The following is a 20,223-nucleotide window of genomic DNA, read 5'->3' on the forward strand; positions in this document are numbered from 1 at the left end:
AGCCCTCGGCCGATCTCCCAGGGATGGGGCGGACACGAGGCTCCTTGTCCGTGTGCTTTAGACGCCCCGGCTGTGTCCCAGCTCCACGCGAGCTTCGCTCCGGAGCTGCCCAGGGCTCCTTTCAGCCTGCTTTGCTCACACCGGGGCTGCTCCCGGGGCACCGGGAGCCGGGGATGTTCCGTGGGGGCTGCGGGTGAAGGTTTGGGGGGGGTCTGGGGCGCTCAGGGGGTGCAGGTCTGCGGGCGCTCTGGGCTCCGTGGGTGCCGCCGGGGGTCCACGGATGCGGCCGGGGGAGCTCTGTGGAGGTCCGTAGGTCCCGCTCTGGGGTCCGCGGGTGCCGCCAGCCCCCGGTGATCCCGGTGCCGGTATCCCTTTGCCCCCCGCCGCCCCATCCCCGCCGCCCGAGCGGGACCGGTCCCGCCCCGTTCCGGTGACGGCGCGGGCGGGCCGGAAGCGCGGGGGGGACGCGGCGGCCCCGCTCCTGTCCCGGTGCTCCCGTCCCGCTGCTCCCGTCCCGTCCCGGTCCCAGCCCGGCACCGCCATGCGCAAGTTCTTCCAGGAGATCAAGGCCGACCTGAAGTTCAAGACGGCGGGGCCCGGGCAGAAGCTCTCGGAGCCGTCCCGGTACGGGTTGGGGGGACCCTCCGGTAACGCCACCACCGGTAACGCCAACCCCGGGCACCACCGGCCCCTCCGCGACCGGTACCCCCCCCGCCCTGGGCCCGGTACCTGCCCGGGGCACGAGGGGGACACGGGGCCGGGACCAGCGACATCGCCGGGCCCGAGCGCCCCTTCCCGCGGGGCCGCGTCCTCCGCGGGCTGACACCGGCGGGTGGGCGCGCACGAGCGGTCACCGAGCCCCGTGTCCTCCGTGCCAGGGCCCCCAGGGAGAAGCCCAAAGCCGAGGTGGCCCCGAAGCCCCGTCAGGCCCCGACGGATGAGGCGCAGAGAGCGGCGGCCGCGGCGCTGGCCCGGCTGGAGCTGAAGCCCAAGGGAAAGGCACCGTCCGCCTCCCAGGAGGCCATCAAGAGCCAGGGTAGGAGCGGGCCGGGGGAATCGCGGCTCTGCTGGAGCCCGGGGACAGCGGTCCCGGCTGGAAAAGCGCTCGGGTGGGGCTCTCGAGGGTGTTTTGGGGCAGCTGTCGTGGAAATGGGGTCATGTGGAGCCCTGGGCTAGGACGCCACACCTGGGCAGGTGTTTGCTTCTCAGGGCAGCGCTGAGCTGTCCAAAAGGCTCTGGAATGTGCTGAGCCTCCGCTCCAGCTGGGGTTTGTCTGTTGTAGTGAGAAAGGAGCTGATGGCCGAGGCAGCTGCCAGCGAGAAGGGGCTCTCCATGGAGGAAAAGGTGAGGGAGATGCTGCCATTCCCTGCTCAGCACCTCTCGGGGCTGCTCTCCCTGTCCCGAGGGTGTTTATAAACAGAGCTCCCCCCCAAAACTTCTCTGTGCTCAGTTTGGTGCCTGGTTTTATCTCCTTCAGCAGCAGGAGGAGGAAGGGGCAGCTGCTCCCTCTGTCTCGGGGGTTTATTTCATTTGCCCCTTGACTGGTGCCATTGTGAGGAAAGACCAGAAGGAAAAGCAGCTCCGAGAAGCCATCCAGGCAGTGAGTGCTTCCCTTCAAACTCCTTCCCTTCCCTCTTCAAACTCCTTTTGTGCCGTGGGTCCCTTCCAGCAGTGACCAGCCAACCCTCCACTTCCTTTGTGTAAAGTCTCCCCCAGGACAATTTCACTTTACCTGTTAAATCATCTCTAGCCCAGCAAATGAGGAACAATTGAGCTGAGCTGGGGTCAGCTCCTCCCTGAGCAGCTTCTCTCCTTCTCCCCCAGTATTTCTCCGTGGATCCAGTGGCTGCTTCCATCATGGAGATCCACACCTTCAACAAGGACCGGGAGAAGGTCCGGGTGTGCGTGGAGACCATGGCCAAGTGAGTGTGACTGAGGGCACGGGCAGCTCATCCCTTCCCTGGTGGGTTTTCTTGCTCTGCTTCTAGCAAAGTCTTTTTTTTTTTTTTGGAAGAAAATTGAACTCTTAAACCACCCAATTTGTCAGTTGAGCTGATGTCAGCATCCTGGAGGAGTTGGTTCTACTAATCCAAGAGGTTTGGAAGCTGCTGGTTGTTTGGTTTGGCCCCAAAACATTGATGTATTTTATTTTCCTGGGTTTTTTAGCTTTTTTTCTCTGTGAGGTCTGTGTTTTCTCTCTGACCTCAGAGTGTCCTGCTTTGATCCAGGCAGTGCATTCCTCTTGCTGCAGGTACCTGGATAACATCTATCTCCATCCAGAGGAGGAGAAATACCGGAAAATCAAACTGCAGAACAAGGTGTTTCAGGTGAGCTCAGACTCCGCAGCTGCTCAGCCTTGGAAAGCCCTTGCTTGGAGCAAACTCCATCTAAATTCTGTCCTTTTCTTCCAGGAAAGGATAAGCTGCTTGGAAGGGACACACAAATTTTTCCAGGCTGTCGGGTTTGAGACAAAAACACTGCCTGTTCCAGGACAAGGCAAGAACTCGTGGTGTTAATGTGGAATCAGGGCTTTGTGGGGTGCTGGGATGCTGAGGGCAGCTCTGGTTGCTGTCAGCTCCGCAGAGGTCATTACTCCAAGGCTGGAACAAAAACAGCCTCTGAGCCTGCACATTCCTCGTCCCGATGTGACATTTCCCCAGAGATCCTTGTCCCTTGTGTCACCGCCCTAGAGACCAAGAGCCTCACGCCATCCTTGTGGTTTTGCAGAGACCACGGAGGAGTTCTACGTGCTGAAGGAGGAGGTGCTGAGCAGGCTGGAAGAGCTGAAGGAGCGCAAGGAGCAGCTGCTGAGCTCGGAGCCCGTGCGGGCGCAGCTGCACCGGCAGCTCGCGCTCTTCCAGCCGTCGCCCGCGGCCGCGCGCTTCGAGCTGCCCCACGACTTCTTCAACCTCACTGCAGAGGAGCTCCGGAGGGAGCAGCGGCTCCGGTGAGGGGCTGCAGGAGCAGCAGGGCCAGGGGACACCAGCCAGGAGCTCGTGGCTCTCCTCGGGGCCTACAAGGGTCTCTCTCCCCACCAGGACAGAGGCGGTGGAGAAGGCGTCGATGCTGAGGACCAGAGCCATGCGCGAGAAGGACGAGCAGAGGGAGATGAGGAAGTACAACTACACCCTGCTGCGGGTGCGCTTCCCCGATGGATACATCCTCCAAGGTAAGAGGGACACCTCACCCTTCCTTCGGGCACCTCCAGAAGCTTCTGAGGGTACCTGGAGTGTAAGGAGCTGGATAACAGGAGGGGCTGAGTTCAGCTGGTGGAATAAACCACCCCAAAACCACAGTGGGGTAACGTTTCTCCACGAACTCTTCCCATCTCCAAACCCTCCCCCTGCTCAGGGTTGGGATTTTAAGCTAGGATTGAACAGAGAGGGAAGAATCTCAAGGCATCATTAATTAAAGCCTGCTCTTCCCAGGCCTCTGGAAACAGGCTGGACTCATTAGATCAGCGTGTGACAGCAGCCAGCGTGAGGCTGCCTGTGTGATGTCAGACTGTACAACAGCATAAATCCTCTTCAAATTTTCCAGCAGAACTCCAGAAATCATTTCAGGCTTTCCCAGCTCTTTGTTACAGGCTGGCAGGGGCTCCCAACAATTGACTATTTTTCTTTGGGGATTCTGCTTTTATAGTTTTCAGTTAAATCAGGCTGGCTGTGTGTCAGGGAAGTCGTTCATCAAGTCAGCATCAGTAGGTGAAGCCCCACGGAACCGACCACAAAAGGTTAGATTTTGGTAAATGCCAGACTCTCTCACCTTGTTTTCTCATGGCAGGGACTTTTTATGCCCGAGAATCAGTATCTGTGCTCTACAACTTTGTGAGAGAAGCACTCAGAGATGACTGGCTGCCCTTTGAGCTCCTGGGACCTGGAGGTCTCAAACTGACTGATGAGAACTTGGCCTTCAATGAATGTGGGTTGGTGAGTGAAAGAAATGATTGTTGGTACCTTCCAGAGCATCTTGAGGCTGTCAGAGTCTTCTGCTGCTCAGAGGTGGGGGGAGAGAAGTTTGTGTTCTTTCAGAGCCCCAAGCTGTGCTCTGTGCCCTCATTTTAAGCACAAAGCAGTAACTGCCTGGGGGCTTCGAGGTGTGGAGGGAAGTGCAGGGTCCTCCCTCCTGGAGCACAGAGCAGCTGTCAGGGGCTGGGAAAGAGGGAATGCAGCAATGGTGGGGGAGGGTATGAACAGAAAGCCCAAAGTAGCACCCCTAAAAGGAGCTGCTGGCAGAATGCAGCCTTGTCCTTTTCAGTTTGAGCAGTCTGTGAACGCACGCAGGGTGTTCTACACTCAAGGGGAACAGAGCAGCTGCAGGAGTGCCCAAGGCCAGGATGCAGCAACCTGGGACAGTGGGAGGTGTCCCTACCCCGGGTAGGGGTGGGACTGGCTGGGCTTTAGGATCGCTGGCATCCCACACCCTTCCCTGTCGTGCCCAGGTGCCCTCGGCCCTGCTGAGCCTGGCCTGGGACGCCGCGGTCATGGCAGACGTGGAGGCGGCGGCGGAGGAGCAGCGCAGCCCCCTCAGGCCCGAGCTGCTGGCCAGGGCCCAGACCCTGTCCTGAAATAAAGGGCAGTGCCTCCAGTGCTGCTGGCTTTAGACTCGTCCCTCCTTTTCCCAGGACTGCTGGAGCGACGTGAGCTCACAGGTGGCTTTGGTTTAGCTCTGCAGAGGGGCTGGACGCTGCTGTCCCCTCCCAGCTCCAGGCTCACAGGTGGCCTCTCCCAGTGGCTCCTCCGAGGGGCTTTCAACACCAAACTTGGAGCAGGGACTGCCTGAGGTGTTCCCCAGGCGGTGGTGGAGCAGGGATTAGGGGCTGTTAGGCTGGATTACCAACCTGAGCCTGGGTAGGGGGCTGGGTTTAGAACTCAGCTTCCCGTTCTGCTTCTGTGTGCACTGTAACTCCTCTTGGAGAGAAGCTGTTTGGATAAAGTTACACTTAGTCTGATTAAATGGAATTATTTAAAGACTCAGTTCTGATCCCAGTTGCTTGAGTTGCATTGTTGTTGTAGGTTTGAGATGCCAAACCAGTCAGTGCTGGGGCTGGCACTGGTGTTACTGGGGCAGCATCACCTCCCTTGTCCCTTCAGAGAGCAGAGAGTGACAGCAGGGAACAGCTACTGGTGGTGCCCAGTAGATTAAATAAACCTCAAATTACAGACAATCTTTTAAAGAAGTAATTCATTGTATAAAGCTGAAACCCCCAGCAAGTTTGTTCTGTGCATCATCAAGTTTGATGCCAGCTTAGTCCTTTAGTACCTCAACCAGAGGTATTAACTCCCAGAGTTTTTCTGTGGGACAGAGCCCAGCTCTGATGTAGACAAGAGACTGAGAATCTAGCCCTGACCTGTCCAGCCTGTCCCAAAATAAGAAAAACAATGCATTTTTCCTTTTCCAAGGGTAAAGCCCTGCTGCTGTTCTCTGGAGCAATTAAGACCACAAACAGGATGGTACAAGAGCATAAATTCATATATAATTGTACATCATTTATACCCAAGGCCACGCTGTACAACATTATGAACAGTCATTTCCCCAGTGGCATCACAATAAGCTTATTCCAAAATCCCTCAGCTACTTTTAGAGATAACTTAGATACCTTCCATTACAAAGAAGTATCAAAATTTCAATAATGCTTTATTAAGGACAGATTAATATGCAGTATTTAAAAAAAAAAAAAAAAAGCTAAAAAGCTAAATCTAAAAATTTAAGCTTCCATCTGGTCTGAAGCAGAACAAAGTGCTGTCTTCTCTTTACAAGAAATGTGGAATACTTTCAAGTATCTTGGTCAAAGATACACAAGGTTTAAAAATTTCTAGCTCATTCTACATACATACAGAGGAGTTAGTAGGCATTTAAATCTCAAATTGTATTAGATGGGCTGACCATGCTGCTGTCCTGGTGAGCAGCTCTTGTGCCACTGGATTCTGAAGCTGTGGAACCTGCAAAGGAGAGAATGTGTTTGGTTTGTTTTGTTTTTATAAATATCCTCATTAATCCAGTAAAATTTGACTACTTTATGTTTTATCTGTCTTAGCTTCCTGCATCTGTTGTGAGTCTCCTTTTCAACACTATTTAAAAACTGGTTTTAATACTGGCTTCGTATTTAATATCAACAATCCAGAATAAAAAAAAAAATCACTTGAACCATAAAAAGGATTTTCATAATCTTTTCAGTGCTTTAGAGCCAAACAAATAGAGCTGCATGTGTGCCAGCAGAGCCCAAGGGAGGGAAGCTGCTCAATGGCATCCTCAGAACAAGAGGGGACAAACCTGAGGTGAGGTTTTCATCTCAGAGCCTGGTAATAAGCAAAAGCAGCTTAAGATTAAAGCCAGGCTTCTTGTCAAGCAGTCCCACTGTCTGTTTTGGGAGGTGAGAGGAGCTCAGAGAGGAAGGAGAGCCCAGATAATGCCTGGAATGGGTCAAACACTACAGAATTTCTGTGCACCAGTCCTGATCTACCAGAGGAGCTGCCCAACACAAACCCACTTTCCTTAGAGCAGGTTGGGAGAGCTCCATTGTGAGCAGGAAGAAAGAGCCCAGAGCTTTGGAAACCACAGCACGTGCTTGGAGTCAGCTCATTGATCTGTGTGATCACGTCCAAAAGCTCCTGGAGATGAAAGGAGCTGCTCCACATCCTCATCCCAGCGTGGCCTGAAAGGAGAGGCTGCAGCAGAGGGGCTTTGATCCATTTTCCAAGGGATAACTGGGACACAAACACAAGCAAGTGCTCGGATTGTGGAGCAAAGCAGCAGCCAGGCTGCTCCCTGATGTGACTTCCTTCAGACAATTTGCACCTTTGAGGAGGCACCAGAGGGGTGATAACCCAGCCCTTGCCAGGCCTGGAAAGGCTCTGCAGGCCCCAGAGGGCAGCAATATTTTCCATAATTTACCAGTGGATGTGCTGGCACTGCCCCAGTGCTCACCTGTGCTCCCAGAAACAAGCAGGTAACGCTGGCAGCCAAGTGCTGCTCACAAGGGCTTTGTGCCACTGAGGCAAAAGTGGAGGAGGAGGGCAGAAGAGGCAAGAGCAGCTTAGAGAAGGCCATAAATATTAAAGAAGCATCTTTAAAAAATCAGAAGTATCTGGAATAAGCTATCTATAGAGAGAAAAGCTCAAGGAATGGTGAGAAAGGGCAGGAAATCCAAAGTTTAGCTCACACAGTTCCTGCTCCCCTGGGGGAGTGTCTGCCAAGAGCCTGGTACCCATTTCCCTTCCCACCTTTTCCTGGCTGTACATCCACAATCATGCAGTCATCATCTTCCTCATCTTCCTCAGTGTCTGCCTGAAATCCATCCATCTCTGCAGCCTGGAGGGAAAGAACAGGTACGAGGTGTGAGTCAGGAGGGTGAGGGTGCCACAGGCCTGGCACAGGCAGTGCTGGGCACATCTGGAGGGAAGGAAATCTGCAATTCCCAGCTCCACGAGCTGAGACTTGTGACAAAAGGCCTCATCTGCAGTGGCACACACAGTGGGAAGGAGGCCAAGCTCTTGCTCCAGGATCCTTCCCTCTTACACAACGTGCTGAGCAGCCCCCGCAGCGCAGGCAGCTCAGGCTCCGTGGAAATCTGACTCTTGCTGCATTTTTGGAAGGGAAATCTCTCCCCCCCCTGTTTATTATTTTCATAGAATCACAGACTCATAAAGGTCAGCGAGTCCAACTGTTCCCCAGCACTGCCAAGGCCACCACTGGCCCTGTCCCCAAGTGCCACATCCCCATGGATTTTAAATCCCTGCAGGGATGGGGACTCCAGCCCTGCCCTAGGCAGCTGTGCCAGGGCTGGGCAATCCTCTGGGTGAAGAAATGTTCCCTAAATCTCCAACCTAACCCCCTCTGGTGCAATGTGAGGCTGTTCCCTCTTGTCCCCTGGGAGCCCCTGGCTGTCCCCTCCTGTCAGGGACTTGTGCAGAGCCAGAAGGGCCCCCCTGAGCCTCCTTTGCTCCAGGCTGAGCCCCTTTGGATGTTCTCTCCCTTCTGAAGACAGAGAATTACTGTTGCTTGTCAAGTTTGGGCCTTGTTCTCTCCTGACTCCTCCTCATCTTTGCCAATCAGCTTTTATTCAGGGAGTGGTGCCAGTTCTTCCCTTGCTGCCCAGGTTTCCTGCCATGGGAAAAGCCCAAATTCCCTATTTTGAATCGAGAACACAGAACCCAAGGAGTGACACAAACCAAAGTTGCCCAGCTGTGAGGGTCTGTTGAGTTTTTTTTCTTTTTTCCCCCCTTCAGCTGGACCTGGAATGAAAATCCTGGTCCCCATCCCCTAAAAGCTATTCCAAGCCAAGAAATTTTCAATTTACATCTTTCAATAAAAGTCCCAGTTCTCAGATTAAATCCCTCCTACACGTGGGCAGGTACTGCCCACTTCAGCACCAAATTTTTCCTCTCCACAGCTTATGTAAGAGCACCTTGACTCACACAAGCCCTGGTGTGAGCTTCCCAGCAGAGCAACACGTGCCAGGGTGGGAATCTGGCAGCTGTGCCCTCCCAGCCATTCCCAGGCTCTCCCCATGCTCCAGCCTGGCTCCACAGGTGGGGTGGGATCTTAATTCCTGATTGAGACATCAGGAATGAAAGGCTTCTGGGGCTGTGACACCTCTGCTCAGAGCTGCACTTCACCAGCACAGCTCTGAGAAGCTTTGAAGCATTCAGGCTGGTGATGTAATTCTCCTAAAAGCCTTTGTTTTGCTATTTCTGCTCCCTTATAAGCTGAATTTCCAGTGGGTGCCAAGCAGAGACTTTTATCTCTGCCTTTATTTAGTGTACAAGAAAAAACCCAAGCAGATGGAGTTTGGGGGCTGAACAGCTTCTCACAAGTCTCTGATCTCTATCAATACCTGAATGCTGAGCTTTTTCAGTAGAAAAGCCAAAAAAGCCAAGAATAAATTGGGAAGGCAAAGCATAAAAAGCATCAAAAGCCTCATCTGTGGTCCATGGGAGGGGGGTGGAACGAGATCAGCTTTAAGGTCCCTCCCAACCCAAACCATTCTGGGGCTCTTTCCTAACCTGGTGCACAGGGAAGGAGGAATAAATCCACTGGCAGGGATTTCAAACCCTGCCCTGCCTGTGGGGAGCAAGCCAAACGTTGATAACCCCAAGTTCCAGCACCTAAAGCCTCAACAGAGCACCCCAAACTTTGTGGGGACCCAACTGTGGCCCCTCCAGGGCCTGAAGGGGCCAAGAAGAAACATGGAGAGAAACTTTGGACAAGGGATGGAGGGACAGCACACAGGGAATGGCCTCCCACTGCCAGAGGGCAGGGATGGGTGGGATTTTGGGAAGGAATTCCTCCCTGTGATGGTGGGGAGGGCTGGGATGGAATTCCCAGAGCAGCTGTGGCTGCCCCTGGATCCCTGGCAGTGCCCAAGGCTCGGCTGGAGCAGCCTGGGACAGTGGAAGGTGTCCCTGCCTATGGCAGGGCTGGCACTGGGTGGGATTTAATGTCCCTTCCAAGCCAAACCATTCTGGAATTCCCATTTTTCAGTCATGATTAGGCTCCAGCACTACCTGTGGTTGCCCTGAAAAGCAGAAGCAACAACAGGAAAACCACAACACAGCTCCCAAGCAGCAACCACTGCAATTCCATCTCATTTTGTCCCTATGAATTATTGTACTTTTAAACCAGCTCTTGAAATTCAGCTTTGTGTGTGTCAGGATGAGCTGGAGCCTTCACAGAGTGCTCTGGGCTGAGTTGCAGCACTTGGGAACCACATTTAATCTGCTCACATGCAACTGCTGTAAGTCATCAGCTCGGGCTGTACATCTGGCAGCCACAGGCACACATAAAACCTGCACACAAATTACACACAGCTGTAAAACCAAGGCCAAGCAGACTCTCAAACTATTCACAGCTTGGATGCAATCACTGCCAAATAGCAGAGAATGGAAGAACAGCAGGAGAGCAACGTTTCAAATGGAACAGAGAGTCCAAGCTGCAGACACACAAAAGAAACCCATCTCTTTAGTCCCATCATTTCACTTCTTTCCCCATAAAAAGGGTCTTCTGGTGTGCAGGACAGTGGCTGGAGGTACCAGGCTGAGCAGGGGGGGTGCAAACACCCCCAGCCCCATTCCCAGCACTCCTTACTGGGCCACAACAGGAACTCACCTGCTCAGCACCCCGAGGTCTCTTCATGAACTTGGTGATGGACATGCTTCCCGTGGCCTTCCTCTTGGCTGCCAGGGGGGTGGGCTGGGGGACAGCCACTCCTGGCACGCTGCCCCCCTCATCCTTGCCCGTGCAGGGCACCTGGGTGACGTAGTTCCACTGGCAGGGCACGGGGAGCTGCTCCTGCCCGAAGCTGCGCAGCACCTCGGCGTGCACGTACCAGCACATCCTGAACTCGGGCCTCTTCTCGTACACGGAGCTCTCAGAAATGATCCTCTTGAGCCTGGCCTTGGAGGGGACCCCGTTGTCCTCCCCACCTGGGGGCTGTGGGGGGCTGCTGTTGCTGCCCTCGGGCACGTCGCTGAAGCGTCCCTGGCGGCAGCACTCCTGGAACTCCTGGATGATCACCCTGCTCCCGTGCACGTTCCCGTGCAGCAGCGGCAGGAGCTGGCCCAGGACTGTGAGGAAGGGGGGAAAAGGTGGCACAGAATGGGTTAAAATTGGGAAAGCCAGGGGGATATAAATCAGCTGACTCCAGAGGAGTCGTTGGTTTTAGAGATGGGATTGCCCAGAGAAGTTGGGGGTGCCCCATGTCTGGAAGGCTCCAAGGTCAGGTTGGATGGGGCTTGGAGCAAGGGGAAGGTGTCCCTGCCCATGGCAGAAACTGGATGGTCTTTGAGGTGTCTCCCAACCCAAACTGGAATTCCATGATTGTAACAGCAGCCAGATCTGATGTAGAAAACCCACCCCCAATAATAACAACAACCTGGAGTGAAATCCCCACCCCCTGCTTGGCCTTTATGTGAGTTATTCACAGCCTTGTGTTAATCAGGTGCAGGAAAAGCCCCTGACTGGAACCCAGCACAGAAACCAAACCCTTTCCCCCAAACAATAAGCAGGCTCAAGCCCATCCTAAATTTGAGTTTGCTCAAGTCTGGTTGGCTTTATTTCCTAGATTGCCCAGAGCAAGACTTTTTGGAGAGGCACTGCTCTTTCCAAGAGCTCTCAGAGGTTCCTTGGATTCCAGACTTGTCAGAAACAGGTCATTCTGAATGCAACACTCAAAAATCCCCCTACTCCCTCCAAAGCAGAGTACAACAGTGGGGAAGTACTGTTTAGCCCTTCAGGTCTTACTTTGCTGATCTTTTGCTCTTTTTTTGCTACATTTCTGTGTCTGCTGCTCTTCCTCTGGCACAGGTGGATCCAGGACACAGGCTGTGAACTGCTGGAGTACCTTCAGGTCTGGGTTGGTGCTGTTGTCCTTTGCTGCCCTTTCCCAGACACAGCCAATCTTCACAGGCTGTAGGACATGGAACCTCTTGCCCTTGGCTATCAGCTCATCCCACTCCTTTGCTTTCAGTTTCTGACGAACCTTCTGGTTCTCTGGGTCACACTCCTGCAGCCACAGGGGACAAAAGACTTGTTACACCCACACTAGGAAAAAAAAAAAAGAGCTTTTTAAAGCTTTTTAAACCCAGCTTTGCCTCGTGTTCCCTGAGCCACACAGTGCTCCTGAACCGTGCAGGACCCTGCTCTCCTCCCCTGCCAATATTGACATGACACAGTTCACTGGAAACAGAGATGGAAACTCAGGGACACCCAGCTCCCTTACCTCTGTCACACCTTCATCTTCAGATAGGTACCCATGGGGTACAAAAAACCCATCGTCCTCATCTTCATCCTCTCCCTCCTCTTCATCATCCTACAAAAAAATGGATTACAAGTTACACTGCCAAGGGCAAGTGGTTCCTGATTTTTTTTCAGCATGCAGGATCCTCACCTCTTCACTATGGGAGAGACTTTCCCCTGGCTCCTCCTCTTCCCACTCTTCATCACTGTCTACTTCATAGTCCAGTAGTTTCTGCAAGAAATGCCAACATTTCTGTCCATCACTGGAGAAACCCAGTCTGGGGTTTCAAAGCTGAGGGAACAAAATGGCTCAGAAATCCCAGGGAAGCAGAGGACTTGGCCAAGCACATTCACTTCTAGAGCATAAAGAATCCAGCAGGCTGAGGTGCTTACAGTGTCCTTGGACCATGGATTCCTGGCACGGATCAGGGAGGTTCTCTTGTTCCAGGTGCCCCAGTAGGCAGGGCGGTGATTCTCACTGAACTGCAGGAGCTTCATCCTGCCAAACTTCTCCCTCTCAGGAACAGCATCTGCCTGGCAGTTATCCACCACCACCACGTCACTGGGAACACAGGGGAAGGTGGCTCAGCCCCACAAAACAGCTCCAGCCTTCCCTCCTCTCCCACATCAATCCTCAAATCCCCTCTGCAGTTCATTTCATAAAACAGAAGCAAAGCAAGTCCCCGAGTGCAGACTGACCTGTTGACACTGTCACTGCTGTCACTGACAAAAGTGGGCCCAGTTTTTCGTGGTTTACGACATTTTAGATCCTTCAAGAAAGAATCTTCACCATTCTGGGCATGCAGGAGCTTATCCAGCTGTTCCAGGTAGTCTGGATCCAGGGCAACACGGCTGAGGGGGGCTAAGACCATGTTCTCCTTAATTTCAAAAGGAGCAAACTTCCCACAGGAGCCAGCAAGGGTCTGAAACATCAAATGAACAATGTCAGGGTTTGGACACTGAGAAGCTGCAGCACCAACACATGCTAGAAACACCTGCTGTTGAGGTGTTGTCTGAGGTGAAGATTTAGGTTAAGTAAAGATTTAGGTTAAGCCCTTCCTGTCCAAGACTCCAGCAGATCTTCCAGGCAATGAAGAAGAGCTGAGATTCACTAAACCAACCACAAATGTCTTCTGTAGTCTCTGCTCTGGCCTTTTTCTTAAAATCCTTTACGCTTTTGAGACCAGGAAATTAAGAAAAAACAATGTTTTGACCACGTGAGAAGCTGTAAGGGGCAGCAGAGAAGGAAATCAGGGTATTTGTTAGGAACAACTGTGAGAGACCAACACTCAGGCACAGCAATCCCTCACCTTGGGGGCTTGTGGAGTCTTTGGTTTCTGGAAGAACCTGGTGATCTCTGCTTTCTGTGCATTGATGCGCTGAAACGAGAACCCAAATGCCAATCTGAGATGGGACAAAGCTTTGGAATTCCAGGTGAGCTCATGCATGACTCAACTTCAAATGCAACGAGGCACAAAGCAAAGGTCAGGCAGTCACCAGCTCCTGTGACTCAAGAGGAGCACTCATGGTCCTCCCTGCCACAAGCAGGGCTCCAGTGTCATATTGCCAGGGGAGAGTTCACTTGTGGGCATTCAGAAACACACACAGAAAACACCTGAGAGGGGAAAAGCAAAGGAACCAACAGGTGTGAAAGTAACAGGTAAAATCTGCATGGAGCAGCCTCGGTAGGTCAGGGGGGACAGGCTGCACCCAAAGGCACCTGCTCCACCAACAGCATTTCACCCCAGAAAGAATTTGGAGACAAACCAGAGAAAGCATTTTTACCTTTTCTTCTTCCTTTAACCGTTTCTCCTCTTCTTTCTTTCTCTTCTCCTCAAGTTTTGCCCTTGAAAACAAAGATCACGTGAATTGTCACCCAGCAGGGAGGGTTTATTTGCACTGAGGTGGGAAGCCCCAGGCCCCACCACGAGGATCATCTGTCAATCCAGGCAAGAACCACGCTCGGTTAAGTGCAGAGAAGACTTTGTTCATTCCTTCTAGAGCAAATATTGACCCATTTCAAGTTAATAGGCTGCCTCAAGTTTCTCTTGGTGCCAGGACATTTCAGGGATTACCAAATCACAGGTAACTTCCTCAACAAAGAGCCCAAGTGAGCCAGGTGAGGAGGGGAAGCTCAGGGCAGCAGGACAGCAGAAGGCACTGCTGGGACAGGGCCACAGAGTCCCTCAAGCATTTCAGAGCCACCCCCTGACCCCAGGCCCGTGCTGCTGGAGCAGGAGGGCAGGGAAAGTGGGGATGGAAATCAGCACAGGGACCCCCAGGAGCTGCACAAGCCCAGGCACTCACTCCAAAGCCTCCTGCCTCTCCTTGCGCTTCTCCTCCTTCACTCGCAGCTTCTCAGCTTTCTCCTTCTCTTCCTTTTCTTTCTTTTCCCTCCTTTCTTTCTCTTTCAACTCTTTCTCTTCCTCTTTCCTCTTCTTTGCCTCCTCCTTGGCTCGTTCTTTCGCAGCTTTTGCCTCTTCCTTCAGCCTCCCCTTCTCCTCCCTCTCTGCCTGCAGCTTCTGGAGCTTGTCCGCACGCTCCTGATCCTGGGGCACAAAGGGGACACTCAGGGAACTGCAGCTTTGTGGTCCCAAAGCCCTGGTGAAAATCAGCATTTCGTGGCTCAAAGAGGAAGCTGGACCCACCCAGTGCTTGACCTGCAGCATCACAAAATATCCTGGAATGGGAGGGACCCTCATCCTTCCCAGGAAAGCAGGTGGGAGCACATCCACAGCCCCCTGGTGCCTCAGCAGCCAGCTGAGCTTCCTTGTGCTGCCTCTCTGAAAGCTTTAATTATTCTTTTCCCTTAGCAAAAAAAAAAAAAAAAAAAAAAAAAAAAGGTATTTTCATTTCTCTAAGCATCAAAGAAAGCTTTGTATTGAGTCATCTTCATTACCACTGTAGCATTATGGAAAATTAGATGGGAATTAAAAAATCGTAATTATTCCCTTATTTAATAAGAGATTTCAGATTCTTTCCAAAATATTTCCTCCTGAGCAAAGCTTTTCATGCTTTGGTGTCATCATAGGGCTACAGTGGTGTCACTTCCACAAGTGAATTTGAGCTGATTTGACATCAGAAACCCACAAGGATTTTCTGATGGTTTCCACTATCACAGAAATCACTTTGATGATCCTCATGGGTCCCCCCCACGCTGGGATATTCCATGATCTCAGGGAATAAAGTCTCCAAACCCCAGACTGTGGAGTTTATCCCTTGTTTTCTTCCATTTTAGATCATCAGACATCACCAGCGCCCTGAGTTTGTTCAAGGAGCACTCTGGGGACAGTGGGGGGAAGATTTTATTGGAAGTGTTGCCTTTTATGGTGTTTCCTCCCAAAACAACTGCAATTCTCACCATGGCTCTGCTGACACAAAGGAGGAAAATGTCAAATTAAAGAGAAAAAGCTTTTCTGTGCTGCAGGCGCTTGGTGATGTCACCAGGAAAGGAGGATCTGCCTGTGCCCAGACACTCCAACTCCTCCCTGGGTATTTTCAGTTTTCTTTTATTGATTTCACATCTCTCCTTGTCAACATCAAGGCTTCCTGAGCAGTGTCACAACACAAATAACTGCAGAAAGCCACCAACAGCCAAATGGTGCCAATGGCAAGGAAACAACACTGTCAGCCTGAGTCATGGAATGTGCTGGGTGCTGGGAAGCTGGTGTGAAGCTGACAGCTCACTGGTGGGTCTGGTTCATTCCCAGCATCAATTTTAGCTTCCATTCTCCTCTCTCCCTCCCATCCCTGCTATTTTTAACACAGCTATAGAAGGGAAAACAACAGATTGGAATTCTATATGGGGCACTGGGAAAAGCTGAAAAGCTTTAGAGCTACAACTTACATAAAACACACAAGTTTATAAACAAGCCACTGAGAGGCACAGAATTCCTGAGCACAAACCTTCCCAGGGGCAGATAAAACAACCCCAAAAATCTCATTTGTGCAGCACTGACTGCTGGAAACTCCAGTGACCCTCCAGCCTCCTCTACATCCAGCATTCCATGAGTGGCAGCAGAATGAGGGAGCAGAGTTTGCTGAGGAGCTGCATCCAAGCAAACAGAACCTGGAGCTTGAGCATTCCCAGTGGTGGCATCCAGTGGTGACATTCTCTGGGAAGCCACAGACACAGTGCCCCGCTTGCCTCGTGTATTCATAAAAACAGAACCTCAATTTTGGGGCTTCACTGTTTCTGATTTCTTCCCCAAGAGCCTCAGATGCAGCCAGGGCTCTGTTCAGGAGCTTTGGAAAGAGCCAAGCACTTTAACTGCCTGCATTAAAGGTTCTTCCACACTCCTCAGGGTGAGGAAAAATGGCAAAAGAGATGTTCCAGCTGGGCTGAGATAAAAGGCAAAGGCCTTTGCTGGCTCCTCAGGGGAGGTTTGGGTGTCAGGGAAATGCCTTACTCTTTGCAATCTCAGCTTCTCCTTCTCTGCTGAACTTCTGTGGAATTTCTGAGGTACCTGGAATTACAAAATGCAAGATTTTAGAGGAGATCCTGGTCCTGCCTTTCCAGCCTGAGTGACATCAGGCTGCTCCTGCAGATCACATCCAGTCACTCCAAATTCCCCCAGAGCAGGGGATGAGGACACAGCTCAGGAATTTCCAATCTCCCCATTCCCATCCCAGCCTGGATCCACCCCAGGGCTCCTGCTCCCATGAACAAACCCCTCTGGACCCCTCAGCAAGGGAACACCACATGCACAGCACCCAGGGGAGCTGCTCTGAACCACAGGGGACATTTCAAAATGGCAAACTCACTTCCTTCCAGCTAAACTTGGGGTTGTTTGGGTTTTTTTTTTGGCCTCCACCTATCTTGCTGTGATATTTAGCTGTAACTTTATGAATACAAGGACTGTTTTCCACATTTTAACACTGTTTCTTCTTGTCATCACAGTCCACTTGATCTTCCACCAGTAACAGCTCACTGACCCTAAATTCCAAACAGGGCACACTTGTCATTTTTCTTTTATTTATTGGGGGGGAAGAAAAAGGTGGTTTATGCATAAGATCATTGTTCATAGACTGGTTAAAGACTGTCAATATTTCAGCACACTGTGACTTGATTGACTGGATCCCCCCCCTCCTCCTCCTGCCACTCACAGCATCACATTTAAATTGTGATTAACAGGCTAACACAGCCCAACTGCTTTATTTTCTATATTTAGCTGACATAAAACAGGAGTTCTGTCAACTGAGGGCTTCAGCTCCTCAGAGCTGCTTCCTCCCAGGAAAACAAAACTGCCAGGACTCCCAGCTGCACAGCTTGGGGTGCAACACCCTCATTTTGGGGAGCAGCACATGAGCAAACCCAGCCCCACTGGCAGTACTGGATTACACCAGGAGTGCTTTCTGTTCTGCCACACTGGAAATACTTCATGCCTGCTTGAGTGTGTCTGTTTATTTTAGAGATGGAAGACTGGGAGTTTTAAGAGAGGAAGAATTGATCACTTGACTTGATAAACACAACAAAAGGACTGGGAGAACCATCCCTGTGGTGCTGCTGCCCTTGGAAGCTTCTCCGTCCAAACTGCCCCAAAAATCAATGTTTGGGGGCCTCCTGCTGAAGCAGAGCTGCTAAACTGAGACTCAGGTGACCAAAAACCCCCTCATGCAGAGGTTTTTCATGGAATGACAGAATGCTTTGGGTTGGGAGGGACCTTAGAGCCCATCCAGTGCCAGCCCTGCCATGGGGCACGTTCCACTGTGCCAGGCTGCTCCAAACCCCTCCCAGCCTGGCCTCGGGCACTGCCAGGGAAGAGGCAGGACAGCTGCTCTGGGAAATCTGTGCCAGGGCTTTTCCATGGCAGCTGCAGAAAAATTGAGAGCTGGAAAAGCATCTGCAGTGGCTGTGCTGGGGGAACATCCTCACAGGAATCCCAGCAGCTCAGAGGAGGATAAAACAGAGCTTGGGAAAAAACTCCTGAAGCACAAAACTGCTCTGGGCTGCTGCTCCCAAAACACCAAGTCCCAAGTGGGCATTTCATTAAAGAAATGTAAATACAGCAGCAGCCAGAACCAGGGAGGATCAAATCCTTGAGCTGCAGCATTTAAAGACTCCAAAAGGGCAACAATCCACTAATTAACCACCACCACCTTTCCTACACTCCTCACTGCCCCACTCACCCTCTTCCCCACAATGCCAGGAACCCAAACATTGCACCACAGCAACTTCCACCCCAAAGCAGAGCAGACCAACCTTCCTGGCAGGTGTGGAGGCAGCCAGAGGGCTGGTGCTGCCCTTGCTCTGTGCCAGGAGCTCGGGTGAGCTCCCAGAGCTCAGTGAGGAGTTGGTCAGTCCCGAGTCTCCCTCGTGGGACGACTCCAGGGCCTCGCTCTCCGACGCGGCGCTGCCGTCCAGAGAGGCCACCTGGGGGGATTTCAGGGTCATGATGTCCTCCAGCAGCACCACGGGCACCTTCCCCTCAAAGAGCACATCCTTCAGTTCGCCCTGAGTGCCCTTCCTGCCTGCCACGTCCTTGCAGGCTGTGAGGCCAGAGCGTGGCTGGCTCCCAGCTCCTGAATCCTGCTCTGCCTTGGCTGCAGCTGCACAGGGCCCCTCAGTCTGCACGGAGGCACCTGCTGGGCTGCTCTGCGAGGAGCTCAGGCAGCTCAGCTCCTTTCCTATGGTGCCATTGCTCACAGCAGCTCTAGAATCCACATCCTCCTGCCCCGTGCCATCCCCGAGTCTGTGGCCAGAGCCCCTGGAGAGGTCAGGAACATCCCCAGGGTCACTCGTGTCACCCCCTGGGTTTTTCTGGATAAAATGGTCCAATGGACCCTTTCCGTTCACGAGTTTTGGAGGCAAATTCCCGTCGGAGCCCAGCTGGCAGTCGTTCTCCACGTCGTCCAGGGAGCCACCTGAGGCATCCAGGGAGGGATCCTTGCTTGGAACAAAAGCACTCGGGGAGCTCTTGACTTTTTTGACTTCTGGATTCACATCGAGTTTTTCCTTTGGCACGGGATTGAGGCGCTTGAAGGGCAGCCGAGCTGCAACAACACCACCAGGTTAGAGCCAGGGAGTGTCAAAGGGATTTATTCATTTGTAAGAATAAGATTGAGATAAGCCACTTAGAGATGGCTTAATCACAGCCAAGCCAAAGTATTTCATAAAATCACGTCTGAGATGTTCTTAATGTGCTAAAACTGTGCAGGATGAGAGACACTCCCTTACCTTGGACGAGCTTCCGTGGAGGAACGGCAGCTTTGTCTCTGCACTCCATGGCTACGGGAGAAAACAACAAATCAGCACCCGTGGCTGCTCCCAGCGAGCTGCTGCTTCTCTGAGACAGCTGAGGCAGAGCCCAGCAGCTCTCCCGGGGCCGGTGAGGGAGGACAAAGGGGTGCCACTGCCACCCCCAAGCCAAAGGAACCCCCGACCCACCGGGTGCCAGCAGCCGCGGTGTCCCCCTCGCTGGGCTGAGCAGGAACGTCCCCAGGAGCCTGTGCCAGCACCCAAGGAGATGTTGAGGAGGAAATTCCTCCCTGGGAGGGTGGGCAGGCCCTGGCACAGGGTGCCCAGAGCAGCTGGGGCTGCCCCTGGCTGCCTGGCAGTGCCCAGGGCCGGGCTGCAGCACCCCGGGGCGGTGGAAGGCGTCCCTGCCCGCGGCAGGGGTGGGATGGGACGGGCTTTCAGATCCCTCCCCACCCAAACCGGTCCGCGACTCCACGAGTGATGCAGCCGGGCGGGCCCGGGCCCAACCCCGGGGCGCGGCGGCAGCTCCGGCACCTCCTTTGTTACCCCGGGCAGGCCCCGCGCACCCCGCGGCCCAACCGCCGCCGGAAACACCTCGCGCCCCGGCCGCGCCGCAACACCCCCCACCCTCCCCGGCTCGGCCCTACCTGTGCCGGCGGCCAGCACGGCTCGCGGCGGTGCCGGGCGGCGGCGGCCGACCCTGAGGCGGCCCGGCCCGCGCAGCCCCCGCCGCTCCGGGCCCGGTCCCGCCCGGCCCGTCCCGCTCGTACTTGGCGGGAGCCGGGGCGACCCCGCGTCCCGCGGCGCTGATTGGCTGAGCGCGCCCCACGTGACCCGCCCAGCCGCCCTCCCCCTCTGCGTCTCGCCTTTCGATTGGCTGCCGCCGCCAGCGCCGCTGATTGGCGGAGGGAGCTGTCGGTCTGGCGCGCTGCGGGCGCTGATTGGGTGGTTTTGTAGAGGGCCGGCGGGGCGCCGCTGGGCCCCTGCGCCTGGGCCCGAGGCCTGCCCGCTCACCGGGAGGGAACGGGGCTGCGGCGGGCCGGTGCCGCGGCGGGTCGGAGGGGCCTGTCGGCAGCACCGGGCGAAGGGGGCGGAGCCAGCACTGCCGCGCCTCGCGCCACTACGGGCATTGAGCCAACGCGCGAAATGGCGGCGGGGCCGGCGGCCAATTAGCGCGCCGCTGCGAGACGCAGGCGCAGCCGCTGTCGCGAGGGATGCTGGGAGTCGTAGTTTTCCATTTGGAGTGTCTGTCGCCCCATTTCCCCCCCAGGCCTATGGCGGGGGTCCCG

General features: G+C 53.7%; 2 protein-coding genes across 7 annotated transcripts; one reads left to right on the forward strand and one right to left on the reverse strand.

The window, feature by feature from the left end:
• The first annotated feature begins 46 nt into the window (after positions 1–46).
• UBXN6 (UBX domain protein 6) lies at positions 47–6,025 on the forward strand. 3 transcript variants are annotated; one of them, XM_053999155.1, is made up of 11 exons: positions 47–624; positions 879–1,036; positions 1,283–1,344; positions 1,478–1,600; positions 1,825–1,922; positions 2,252–2,327; positions 2,412–2,496; positions 2,728–2,947; positions 3,039–3,169; positions 3,784–3,929; positions 4,625–6,025. In XM_053999155.1, the coding sequence occupies exons 1-11, from the start codon at positions 542–544 to the stop codon at positions 4,664–4,666; spliced, it is 1,224 nt and encodes a 407-aa protein (XP_053855130.1). In that variant the 5' UTR covers positions 47–541; the 3' UTR covers positions 4,667–6,025. The 3 variants fall into 3 exon arrangements, with proteins under 3 accessions (XP_053855130.1, XP_053855128.1, XP_053855129.1); XM_053999153.1 differs by lacking the exon at positions 4,625–6,025 and adding an exon at positions 4,442–4,587; XM_053999154.1 differs by lacking the exon at positions 4,625–6,025 and adding an exon at positions 4,442–4,587 and having other exon boundaries at positions 1,481–1,600.
• On the reverse strand, positions 5,617–19,964 carry CHAF1A (chromatin assembly factor 1 subunit A). Of its 4 annotated transcripts, none has more exons than XM_053999124.1 (15): positions 19,949–19,964; positions 18,914–18,964; positions 17,939–18,729; positions 16,146–16,202; positions 14,044–14,285; positions 13,522–13,582; positions 13,047–13,115; positions 12,436–12,659; positions 12,130–12,298; positions 11,888–11,968; positions 11,720–11,809; positions 11,242–11,503; positions 10,108–10,565; positions 7,224–7,311; positions 5,617–5,942 (listed from the first exon to the last, which is right to left on the reverse strand). In XM_053999124.1, the coding sequence occupies exons 2-15, from the start codon at positions 18,960–18,962 to the stop codon at positions 5,863–5,865; spliced, it is 2,721 nt and encodes a 906-aa protein (XP_053855099.1). In that variant the 5' UTR covers positions 18,963–18,964; positions 19,949–19,964; the 3' UTR covers positions 5,617–5,862. The 4 variants fall into 4 exon arrangements, with proteins under 4 accessions (XP_053855099.1, XP_053855096.1, XP_053855097.1 ...); XM_053999121.1 differs by lacking the exon at positions 19,949–19,964 and adding an exon at positions 19,582–19,659; XM_053999122.1 differs by lacking the exon at positions 19,949–19,964 and adding an exon at positions 19,124–19,469.
• Between the last annotated feature and the right edge of the window lie 259 nt (positions 19,965–20,223).

The sequence above is a fragment of the Vidua macroura genome, chromosome 26, assembly GCF_024509145.1.
Source record: "Vidua macroura isolate BioBank_ID:100142 chromosome 26, ASM2450914v1, whole genome shotgun sequence".
NCBI classification, from domain to species: domain Eukaryota; kingdom Metazoa; phylum Chordata; class Aves; order Passeriformes; family Viduidae; genus Vidua; species Vidua macroura.